The following is a 13,111-nucleotide window of genomic DNA, read 5'->3' as shown; positions in this document are numbered from 1 at the left end:
GTAAAAACCTCTACATCACATTATTTACGTTGCTTATGCAGTAACATTGATTTTTGCGTCTTCATTCACATCACATTTTGTAATTTGTATTTCCATCTTGTTTGCAGAACATTAGCGGAGTGTACCCTTTAGATGAGCATAGAGAAATCACAGCTCACTACTGTTAATAGTAGCTTCTCTGACATTGTCTACTTCGGATTGACTGTATGAGAGAAGATTAGCATAACACACCCCTCCAGCTCCTCCTTTCTGACCAAACACAGATTACAATAGATACTTGGACTGATATCTCCGCAACTGTAGGGGATAGAAAGAAAATTCAAAGTGCCCTTGAATCTGTGAATGGTATGTTCATCTCCACACGTGTGAGGTGTTGAAAGGTCCTCTTTAATGGATTATTTGACTACAGGGGTGTCACGTAAAGTCAGGTTGCCATACTTCACCCGTGTTTTAAGACATAGTTAAATTTTCCAAGCTCATCAGTTCTCTTCACCAGTAATTGTGAACCATAACCAGGTGTGCAGTTACCAAAAAAAGATAAAGAAGAATGGAAGGTTCTGAACCTGTTGAGTATTTTTGACTGTTCCTGGTTTTGGCTTACAATAACCGATGCTAATAACCGATGAAAAAACGGAGATGGGAACTGGCTCTCAGCGCAGATTCACACTGTATGTGATCAGTCCGTGTGAAAAGGGTTGTGTCATGGACGGACCGGACTCTGTGCTTCATATTCATACATGATTCACTGAATTCCTGCTTCCCCCATATGCAACAGAGCCAAAGCTGAATCATAAATTTGTTCGGTATTTCCAGTATATCAATTTAGCATATAATTATCCTATATGGTAAAAGGTCCAAATGCCCACCTTTTTGCCACTTTATTTTGAATAACATTGATGAAAATATTGCACAGCTCTCAAGATGGAATCAATACAAAGGTCGGGTGGTCTCAAAAAAATAACAACTTGCATAGCTATGTGATCACATTGACTTAGAGGGGTTGGACACTTTAACTCAGGTTTTTTTGTATTGTGTGTATACTATATATCATAGGGTCCTGGCATGGCGATTGACATGGACATATAGAAATCACATGACCCTCCATCAGCAGCCATTTTATGGACAGGAAGGCAAAAGACAGGAGGCTTCATGTTACATATCAAGAAAGCAAAGCAGAACTTTTAATAGAGGCATACTGATAAATTACCTAATATCCTGCCCCCCATACAGTACAAAAAACATTAGGTAAAGAGGCCAGCCCCTATAAAGAATGAAGTGGACGTGTAATTTGGATGTATCACACAAAGAAGGCAGTAACAACAAAGCCCACTCAAAAATAGCATTTTTCAACATTTAAAATTTTTTTCCAGCCTCCCATTATATACTGATTCAGAATATGTGTTATAAGTGGTGCCACCAACAAGTAGCCATCAAAGGGCTCTACAAATGGAAAAATAAACAATATAGCTTTTGGAATATAGGAAGCGAAAAACAAATGCAAAAAAAAATAATTAAATGGTTTATCTGGCTATAGCCTGAAAGGATCTAATTTGTTCATCCCCATTATTTTGCACAAAGGAATGCTGCAAAAAAAATCTAATAAACATGGAGGACTACTGTCCAATATCCACAGCAAAAAAAATTAATTGTACATAATTTTTTTTTCAGAATCTGGGTGAACCACTGCGAGACAAAAAGCAATAAAGAAAAGTACCTATGAAACACACAACTAACAGACATATGAAGCTTACCTTCTTTAGCCAAATACAGCTCTTTAAATTTTGCCCTCTTCTGATTGAATTCTTGCTCTAATTGGGCCTTGATCTGCAGATATTCCGCATTCATTACCTCCAGCTCCTCCACGCGTTTCTGCAGAGCAGCTGACAAACCAGACAGGTAAAAAAGTTAATTTTCCTTTCAGAATTACATATAACAGTTAAACAATGTCTATTTTTTTGCAATGTATATGGTGGCCGTATACTAGCCGTACGAATGGCAGCTGGCAGGGCCAGCGCCAGCAGTATGCATACCTGGACAAGTACCAGGGTCCAGAGCTGCTGAGGAGGGGCCCACATAAGGCTGTGAAAAAGAAATGAATGGGGCAGATAGGGGCTCTATCCAATTAATCCACTGGGTGTCAGGGGGCTTATATAAAATACCTATGAGGGGGCATTATACAAAATAACCATGAGGGGGCTGCTTGGTGTGATAAACTAGGAAATATTTTAGGGAACAGGAGACTTTTAGAGAGTTTTAGTTTTTCGAATTTTTAATGCCGCCATGTGAGTTCACAGTAAAGGTGCCTACTGAGGCTCCATTGCCCAGGGGCCTACTGAAAGTTTCCTCTGATCGCGGGCATTAACCCCTTACACTCCGTGGTCACATGTGCACTAAAAATATTTGAATCAAGGGTCAAAATCAGGGTCTGAAAACCCAATGTGCGGTTTTCAACATAGATTTTCAGTCAGATTCTGCCATGTCAGGTAACACTACACATATAAATTCAGCAGATAGTACACCTGACGTACAGCCTTAAAGTGCAGTGGACAAATGCTTTAAATGGATTGCATAGAAACATGAAAATAAAACGTACTAGTAAGCATTGTGCCGAAAATATTACAGTGGCCGTTCTTAGTATTTAAGCTAAAGCCTCATTTACTTCAATAGGACTTCCCACAAGCCATGTGTCTGCTGTAAGTGATTTCACTGTCCTATGTTGAGGAAGCATCAAACAGTAGAACAATACGACTGCCAATACCAATGATAGGTGATCAATTTATGAAACTTGGACATCCCTTTTTGCTATTGGCTCTTATTTATTTTGTATTCTGATACTGATGAGCTTATTGAAAAACAATGCCAATGTGAAAGACCATAAAATCTTTCACATCATAGTAGGCTAAAGATCAGATTACAAAGAATAACAAGAGTCGACAAAGGTAACGTTAGCATCCCTCACTTCAGAACAGATGAAAAACGTTCTGATCAAAACCAATAGAAAACCCCTGGAAAAGCCTTGGTGACAAAGCTAAAGCCACAAAACCCACAACAGTCATTGTGAAGGAAACTGGAAGAAGAGTAGACCAAAAATCACACCATAACAGTGTGAGAGACTAGTGATGTCCTGTGATGTGCTATCATTCGTAGCAAAGACCTGTACTTCTACTGATTGGTGACTTTCTCTTTGCTAACTGCTCTCCAATTATGATCAAATTTTTAGCAAAATAAAGGTTTTATGTTCATATACTTGGTTATTTTACTAACCCATTAAGGACGCAGCCATTTTGTCGCTTAAAGGGCACATATACAGCCAGTGAAAAGTTCCTATAGAGCTCTATTAACTAACTGACACACTTTGTTTAGCCAAAAATAGTTTGGCTCACATCCACATAAATCACCTTTTATCTTATATTACCTGGCATCAGAGGAGGCGTGTCCTGCTCTGCCGGCCCCTCCCATCTACTCCTCCTCATGCCTCCTTACTATTTAGCAGTTCAGGTCATGTGACCAGAGTGTTGTCATCTCAGGTCCTTTAGCCTGTAGCAAACTGTACCCCATGTATGTATCTGATCGAATGAAGTCACAGCAGCCTCAATGGACTTCTACTCCTCTTCATCCCCTATGCAGGCTACTGTGATTTCATGTGATCACATACAGGAGGGCACATCAAGTTTCCTGAAGTTGGATACTTAATCATTGCAATGTATCTTAATTTTTTTACCTTTGTGATACCTGTGATGAGTTGTCCTTTTAGTCTCACTTTTGAGACTGTTTGTGGTGTGCTGTCACCCCACTCCAACACCCTGATTGGAGCCGGCTCCAATAGCAAGTGCTAACCCCTTACACACCGCAGTCAAGCATGACCGCAGTGTGTAACGGTCTTCCCGTAGGCATCAGATCTCCCATGCCGTTCACCAGTGGATCCGATCCTTTCCTGGGCAGACCCAAGGTCTGCCGAGTGCACGGGGCTACCCTATGTCCTATGCAGTCAGATCCCTTCCGGGGTGCAGACAGTTTACACTGCTCTACAATGCATTAGTATTGCACAGCAGTGTATTGGACTTGAGCCAGCAATAAGAGCATTCCAAGTTCAAGTTTTTACAAGTAAAAAAAAAAGTTAAAAAAGTAAAGTTCAAAACATTGGAATAAAAAAAAAAAAAGAAATAATAAAAATATAAGCCCCTAAAATGTCACGTCCGAAACAATCTGTATAATAAAACAGAATTGCTACTGGACTGGAACGGTAAACGCCAGAACCCCCCCCCCCCCCCATCACACACACCAAAAAGTTCAGAAAATAGAAAAAAAAATTTATGAATACCCTCTGCTCTAAAAAATGATTTAAAAATGTTATGCACTCTAAAAGGAACAACTCTTCCCGCAAAAAATAAGCCCTTTACCAGATTAGTCAGCTGAAAAAATTTTTATACTTGGGAGAAAATGGGTATCAAACTTTGCAGAGCTTTTTGTCATTTAATCCATTGCAAATGTTTAATTTTCCACCCAAGACAAATGTATTGTCCAAAAAAATTACAATTTTTAGACTGCACCTCCAATGTGTTTTAACGCACTTATAACACCTAAAGGGTTAACAAACTTCTTAAAAGTGCTTTTCCATATGTTAAGGTGTGTAGCTTCCAAAATGGGGTAATTTACAAGTCTTGTTATTATTTAGGCCTCTCACAGTCATTTGAAAGTTGACCAGGTCCCTATAAATAAATATAGGTTGACGATTTTTCTAAGCCTCATAACATTCTAGTAAATATGCCTGGAATCTTACAAAACCATGCCAATATAAAGCAGACATTTGGGAAATATAAGTTATGAATTAATTTGGGTGCTACGGCTATCTGCTTCAAAAGTAGAGAATTTTGAAAATAAAGAATTTAAAATTTTTGCCAAAATTTCAGTTTTATTTAATAAACACAAAAATATCATTCACATTTTTAAATTAAAGGTTCACGAGAAAATCTCAAAATCTTTATCTTATAGTGTTCCAAAGCTATAGCCACTTATAACTTCACGTTTCATTGTTTTATCAAAATAACCTCTTCAGTTCAATTAATAATAACCTAGCACTCACACAACTCTCAGTCTACAAAAGACTGGAAGCAATGAAGCCTGGAGGACTCGTTGTAGAGTCATCATCTCTCCTCAGCCTTCACTGCTCCGGAATGGAATTACAAAATTCTCTCAAGATCATGACATGTTGCATGTTTGGTGGTGAAAGATTCAACCTTTTTGGGACCAGGCCTTCTCAGCTTATCACCCTATCTTGGGTTCTCCTGTCTACAGCTCTCTTGAAGTTGCATTTTGTCTATACTTCCCAACTTTTTAATGAAAGCAACAACATACTAAAATACCAGATGTTGGAAAAATGTGGTGCTCTCAGCCTATACCCATCATCCACTATGAAAATTTTATGGATTACACGACAGGAATGTTGCCATCTCTCTCAAATCCATGGTTCAAACAATCACCCTCAAACATGAAATAGCTCTGCCCATGACTAATGTCACAACAGACGCTTTTTTTTCTGTAACTGCTTTAGATTACGCAGTTACAATAAAACATTTATTTAAAATATGTCCAGCACGAATATCCCACAGGTATAAATAGGAAAAATAAACATGTTACCCCCCCCCCCCCCCCAAAACAGGCACAACAACTATTTTGTTAAACTCATATTTGTGACATATTTGTTAAGGGGTTGAATAGATTCCTGCACCTGCTTATACATCCTTTTTAGTTTTCACTTGTTGCTGGCTGTGTACAGGAACAATGTGACTGAAACAATGTTCCATTTTTCTATTTTGAAAACAGCTGCTTAGCCAACTATTATAGCTCAGTGTGTGCTCAGGTTCACCAAGTGCTCACAACCAGGCAGAAAACTGGGACAAGATTCTGAATTATATCACTAGCATATAGAAATGTTATCCATTTCTATAGTGACAACCAATGCAAATCACTATAATTACTATATCACCTATTACATGACGCATACTACACAAAACATACACAGAAATGTACACATGTAAGCTGAAGACAGAATGCCAACGACTTTACAAGATTTGTCATTATGTTCTGTCTGTACACGTGGGCTGGGAAATAATTCACAGGAGGCCGACAAACACTGCAAAAATCCAGATTAGGTCACAACTAACCTACTGTTATCACACAGTTCCCATCTATATAGGGCACGCTCTATTGGAAGCACACAGTATTAGGGAGCTGCATTATACGCAATAGTCTTCTATCAATGTACTGCTCCAAATATGCCTGCAAATAATAACATCAAAGGAAACTCCATACAGCTACATTTCTGCAAACAGAGAAGAGAGTTGCCATGACGAATCTTCAGGTTATTACAAGATACGATGATAATCTATGTATATTGGAAGCATAGATGGCTCCAATTGTTTTTTCCCAGCTGGGTTAGTGTGCTTGAGATTTTTGTTTTTGGACAATCTTATTTTCATCTTTATGTGCTGCAATAATGTAAAAAAAAGTGCTTTAAACCCAATCACACTTACATATACTGGAGAGTGGATGCTGAAAATGAAAACTGTTCTTCATTTTAGAGGAAAAAGAAAAAAAAAGTTTTAAAATATGTAAATTAGCCTCAAGGGAGGCTAATTTACATAATAGGAGCCCCTTCTGTGTGTTCACATGTTTCTCAGATGCAGTTTTGAAGAGACGATACTCTTTCACTCCACTCCTGGTCTGGACATCAAAAACGGCAGCTAATTTACATAATTTTAAAATGCTTTTTTTTTCTCTTCAATGAAGCGAGTATCTGATAAATGAAGAACGGATCCTTTTCAGCATGTAAGCCCTCAATCCTGGTGCTAGATTTCCTTTAAAGGGAACCTGTCAGCAGAAAATGACCTAATAAACCACTACCAGTATGTCATCAAGCAGCTGAACACCTTCTAGATCATGTTCATTTCATGTACCAGCGCGGTGGCATTGCCCAGAAAATCAACTTTGAAGTGACATGTTATGTTGTATAAAGACAAGGAGGCAGAAGTTCTCAATTGAGAATGCCCTCTTCACTGTAATTGATGGTACTGCATCCAGACACATCACTAACCAGATCTTTATTATGAGGTGAGGAGAGATTTACTTGAACGGTGAGCTCTCCAACCTCCATGAATTTATGCAACCAATGGACAACTCACTTCAAAGTTGATTTTATGGATGATGCCACCACAATGGACCATGAAAGAAACATGATCTGGAAGGTGTTAATCTGCTTCATAACATACTAGTAGTGGTTTATTAGGTCAATTTCTGATGACAGGTTTCCTTTCATGAGGTGTTTTTTTTTTCAAAGGAGGGCAGAATGCTTTGGCTTACAAGGCAGTAAAATCTGGAATTCTCACTGGTATGGAGTAGATCAGTGGATCCAAGTTTGGCTGATTAATCAGGGCTTGTCATACATTTATCTCCTATTCTATAGATAAGGAATAAATGCTACCAATGACATAACCCCTTTAATGATGTGAAGTACTATATAGGGTTGATTACTGATATGGAGTAATTGGATTATGAAATTAATTAGTAAAAAACGTAACCCATCATAATTCTTATATTATTAACAGAAAATGCCCCAAATCTGCATGTCCCTAGTTGGAGCCCTCTAAATGAGGGCCATTTACCTACTGCCTCATTGTTTCATTCTTGGTTACGCCATGGGTAAGGCTGAGTGGCTTTGCACTACAGCTGATAGATGGTTATATGACCCATTAGATGTCTATCCCCTACTCCGCTCCTACTCTACATCTCTAAACTGCTCACATCTAGCTTCAGATAAATGATAGCTGTGAGCAGTTTAGCAGGCAGGAATGATAACAGGAGAAAGGAAACAGTTCTCAGAAAAGATAAGTAAAAAAGTTTCTGATTGTATAAGATTTCTCTGTCCTAACTTCAAGCAGGATAAAAGCCCATTTATAGAGCTGCATTCAAGCTGGGAAAAAGTCCACGTGTTGTACCTATTTCCCAACCCAACCTTGACCAGGGCTATGGTCATGAACTCACATGGCCATAGTGATTTTTTTATACCAGTTCTACTTCCACACTCATATCTCTAGGGTGCTTTCAGTTCAGCTCGATCAACTTATGGTTGAGCAGGATGATGAAGCCAACACAAGAACTGTGTTTTCTGGCCTGGATACAGCTGTCTAAATGGTCACTTAGGCCAGGAGCCACACACAGTGGCTTTTGCCAGTTTTTGTTGCAGTATTGAGTCAAAGCCAGAAGTGGATTATAGAAGAAGAGTAGCATAAAGAACAGCTTTTATATCTGATCCTTTGATTCTGCAAAAAAAAAAAAAACTATCTCAAAAAGATTTTTTTTAAAAAAAATGTATCACATTGGTGAAAACTGCGTGACATGTGAAACCGGATTTTTCCTTTTGTCGCTTCTCAGCTTAGTTAAAAAAAATGCTGCATTGATAGAATGGTATATTTAGCTACTTCTCTCTCACTTCTCTTTTTCTAGACCGCTACCAGTGAGGTGCAAAGAATTCTAGATACTTCAATACTAGTGAGCTGCATAGAATTGTGGCTCATTTTGCCAATGAAATTATACTAAAGGAATTATAAAAATGGCATAAGAGAGGTGTCATATTTATGAAAGGATTTCCTTTCTTGATCGGAGTCATTCACTACAATGCTGGGTAAATAATTTTCCCAAATTTCTCAGTTTAGGGGCCATCACTCTGCTAGCAATGAGATAGGATGGGTTGGTATTGCTCCATTACAGCCATCTCTGCTGTCAAGGAACTTTTGTTTTCTATGGATTTTTGTTTTTCAACCCATAAACCCTTCTCAATCTGATTTCAGGCTCATGCCCCCTGAACTGTCAAATCATTACGATAGCATGACTATAAAATTGGTCACTAATCCCATGACTAATGGAGGTAAATTGTCATATTCCAGTCTGAGCTTTAAAAAGCTTATATCTTGACATCTTAGCAATAGGTCATTGCATAAAGGAAATCTACCATCATAATCAAGAATGATAAACCAGGGGCACTTACTCATAGATCCAGGCATTATGACTGTGGTAATCTTCTTGTATTTGTTATCCATGGCCTTATTCCTTCTAAAAATCCACTTTTAAAATTGTGCTAATAAGTCAAAGCTCTGGAAGGTGTTTCCAGTCTCCATGCTGTAGCTTCACAAGCTGTTACAATGAGCAGGACAGGTCTCTCCCTCCGCCTGCTGCTACATTACACTGACAGAGGGTGAGAGAAAGGGGTTGGGTAAGACATGTTCTATTCATTGTAATAACCTGTGAAGCAGCAGCAGTGAGGGGCTTTGGTAACACCCTAATAGCACTCCTGACTCATTAACATAATATTGTTGCTTTTAGAAGGAAGGAGGTCATGGATAACAAATATAAGAAGATTACCAAAGTCATGGTGTCTGAATCTATAAGTTAGTGCTCCTGGTTTATCATGCTCGATTTTGATGGTAGATTTCCTTTAAGTAATGACCTATCACTGAACTTTCCGTTTATAAAATGTCAAGATATAAGCTTTTAAAACCTTAGACTGGTACATGACAATTTACCTGCTTTAGTTATGGGGTTGCTGACTAGTTTTACACAGTCACGCCAACATAATGCTTTAGTTGTCAGGTCAGGAGGGCATCCGACAGCTAAGGACGACAAACAATGCCTCACAGGTTTGATTTTGCCTAATGGCTACATAAACATGGTCCCCACGCCTGCCACACTGAAGTTTCCTTTTATTAGAACAAAAGGTTTAAGGAAGCAAAGCATTATTAGCTGTTAAAGGGAACCTGTAATGGCGATGTGGGATACTAAACTACTCACAGGTGGTCCAGTGGTTTAGTGTCTCAAATCGCCCTTTAGTATTTTTAAACGATCCTTAAAAAAAACAAAAAAAAAAAAAAAGAAAACCCTTCATATTCGCTTCATCCCTTGTTTCCTTCAGCACCTGTGCATTGCAGCAAGTGAATTACACCTCAGCTTCACTGTGCAAGTGCCATAATTACAGTGCGTACCCAATTAAGACAGGGCTGGCTTCACTTTCCAGATCGCTAGAGGAGTTGCCGGATCTTCTGATGCGGATGATTGGACAAAGTATAATGTTTTGTTTTTTTAATGCAAATCTGTCAAACATGTTAACCAGTAGTTGGTTTAGGGTCCCAATTCGACCTGACAGGTCCTCTTTAAAACCTATGGTAAAAACTACCTACATTGCTGAGAGAGTATTCAGGAACCAGTTGGCATCCATGGGTATACTCTCAACCTATTTTTTGCCCGCTGGCACCCAGAATTGTAAGCCGTTGATGTTACAAAGCATACAGAGGGAAAAATAAAGTTCTGATAAAGACGATCAAACCCAACATGGCAATATATATTTAGAAATTCTGCTCATCTAAATGAGGTTGAGATTCTGCAGATGTCATTCAGATGACTGGGACAGATACAGAGATTACTGCAATGAAATCATCCTAAGGGCTAAAACATAAGAGCCTTGTGGGTCTGTGGATCACAGACCGGTCACAGTGCACTCCATGCTTCAGTGATATTTGATGCATGACTCTTCGGTTTTGGCCCTAAGTCTACATTCACACGATCGTTGGGGTACGTATATATATACGGCAGCAAGATTGGCAAAGAGAGCATGGAGCATTACGGTGCTGCAAATGTGCGCCACCATAACGCTCTGTACGCAGGGAAAAGATATGACATGTCCTATCTTTCCCTGTGTTAGGCACCTTGCGCCACTATGGAGAGGGGAGCGGTCACCCCTCCTCCTCTCCATCGCGACGAACATATGCCCGCCATACGTTTGTGTGAATGTAGCCTTAGACTGAGGACATGCAGTTAGTAATGCAAATGTCTGCAGGGTGCAGGGAGTGGGAGGTAGGTGGTGCTTTATTCCAACCAAATTAAAATCTAATTTCAAACTGTTGACAGGCTGTGGATTCAAAATTTGCAGCATAAACATTTTTTGCTGCTGTTTAATATGCAACATGGAAATGAGATTTGCATAAATTCCATGAACTACGCCGTCACTAGAAATCCTAGGTTAGCCACCAGCAACCTGCAGAACTAATTCTCTGCGATTTCACCCAGTTTGCCTCCGACAATACAAAGTTTAATGGGCAATTCCATTTTATATTTTGGAGTCAAAAGACAACATTCATCCACTGACATGACTGAGCTGTCCTTTTATTGATATGCAAGATGAAGGCAGCACTATCAGGTTTAGTTTGTCCATTATAGCTCAACATTTATCACCTTGAATATCAGCGGGCTATGAAATGACTTCTAGCTTTGAATTCTACAGCTTTTCACACACGTCTCCACTAAATTAATAATATTATTATTATTTAACAACCACAACAATTCTTTATATAGAGCACACAGATAATGCAGCGCTGCACAAAGCTTGCCAAATCAGTCCCTGTCCCCACTGGGCTCACAATCTAATCATCATACCAGTGGAGTGTGGGAGGAAACAAGGAGACAACATACAAACTCTTTGCAAATGTTGACCTGGATGTGAATTGAACCCAGGACCAATATATAGTACTAGTCTTCTCATTTGGAAAATTACACCTTATGGGCCCCTAAGCCTGCTGGACCTGGTTGCGATCGCACCCTCTGCACCCCCTCAAGTTACGCCCCTGTCAGGACCCCAGCGCTGCAAGGTTGTAGTATTAACCTCTCAGCCACCATGCTGCCCCATAAAAATATAATAATTGATTTGTATGGTATGATTTTTGTTTTCTGCTGGTGCCTACAACTTTTGTGCACTTCTTACTGAGTTCTCCATTGCTTTGCATATATATATATATATATATATATACACACATAGATAGATACTTTACAATACAAACAGCAAGAACATAATGACCTGTCAAACATGACATTATTACATTTTTATGCCCACTTCAATGCCACTAGTGATGCCCAGGCATTGGAATCCTAAAAGCCACAGTCTGCGTCTGTGCAAGTGATGTGGCCAGAAAATGTGATGGCCAGTGAGCACCAGGTAGGTGGAGGTAGTCAGAAGACGCAGATGAGGCCCCAGGGTGTGTTCAGGGTCCTACAGGGCAGATCTCCCCACCCAGCCGCGTCACACACTCTCTGACATGTGTCTGCTTCCAGCCGGTCCATGGCTTCCACCTCCAGCCGCCTCCCCCACCGGACAGCTAAGCTCTACCTGGCCCGCGTCACGTCTCCTCACAAGCAGAGTAAAGAGGGGAAAGGGTAGGAACGCACTCACCGTCCGCGGTGGCATCCCGCCCAGGCTCCGCCATTCCGACCACCGAGCCGGTCACTCTCAGTGTCGGGGAACGTTTGGTTCAGACCTCGGCCTGGGCATCCTCCAGTACCGCGTCATCCTGACAGCGTGACAGCTGGCGCGCTGACGTCACTGAACGTGACGTTCTGAGAACGCAACGCTCCTGCGTGCCCATATTCCTGCCTGGCAGCCCTCACTGTGTGGATGGAGGCAGTGCTGCGCCCAGGGAGATGTGGGACATGGTTCTATACGCGGCGGCTCCAGTATGGACTGTGAGGGATAGAAGTGAAAGGACAAGACTGGAGCTGCCGCAGGAGAGGCTTAGTACTGCTCCCCTCACTGCAGCAGCCAGGGGTAGTACGAAGAGTATGGAATCTTTATTACGTTCTTTGTTATTTAAAAAAAACTTTCCATCTAATAACAGAAAACAAAAGAAAAATTGTATTTACTTGCCGAAAGTGCAGCCGTTACATCATTGTCAATATATTTATGTCTGATTAGACTACATCAAGAAAAAAATCGTCCACATAAAAGGCACTAGTGCTACAACAGACGCAGCAGTGTTACACTGCTAGCTTAATCGGAACCCTCCGATAACGCTTGCAGACACTGTCGCGCTGTACAATAGAAATTAGGGAGGAAAGAAATGAGCAGACCCAGACAAAGCAGCCAATCATTCAGCTGTATGCCCCTTGAACTAGAAAAAAATGTGACTGGCCAATACAGCTATGCCTGGTTACTAGTGACATAAAGATACCTGACTTTATGTTTTGCAGCTCATCAAGCAACATGTCTGGGTTAGGTGGAGCTGCCTAACCTAAA

General features: G+C 40.2%; 1 protein-coding gene across 1 annotated transcript in view; it reads right to left on the bottom strand.

Moving 5' to 3' along the window:
- RABEP1 (rabaptin, RAB GTPase binding effector protein 1) overlaps positions 1 to 12,429 on the bottom strand; it is a 34,128-nt gene extending 21,699 nt beyond the window's left edge. Inside the window, exons 1-2 of the mRNA XM_072136119.1 lie at positions 12,272 to 12,429; positions 1,752 to 1,880 (exon numbers count right to left, since the gene is read on the bottom strand). Coding sequence (XP_071992220.1) covers positions 1,752 to 1,880; positions 12,272 to 12,305 — 163 coding nt within the window. The 5' untranslated portion in view covers positions 12,306 to 12,429. The remainder of the gene's footprint in view (positions 1 to 1,751; positions 1,881 to 12,271) is intronic.
- Positions 12,430 to 13,111: the final 682 nt, after the last annotated feature.

This window comes from Engystomops pustulosus, chromosome 2 (genome assembly GCF_040894005.1).
Source record: "Engystomops pustulosus chromosome 2, aEngPut4.maternal, whole genome shotgun sequence".
NCBI classification, from domain to species: Eukaryota; Metazoa; Chordata; class Amphibia; order Anura; family Leptodactylidae; genus Engystomops; species Engystomops pustulosus.
This window is presented reverse-complemented; position numbering and strand designations above follow the sequence as displayed.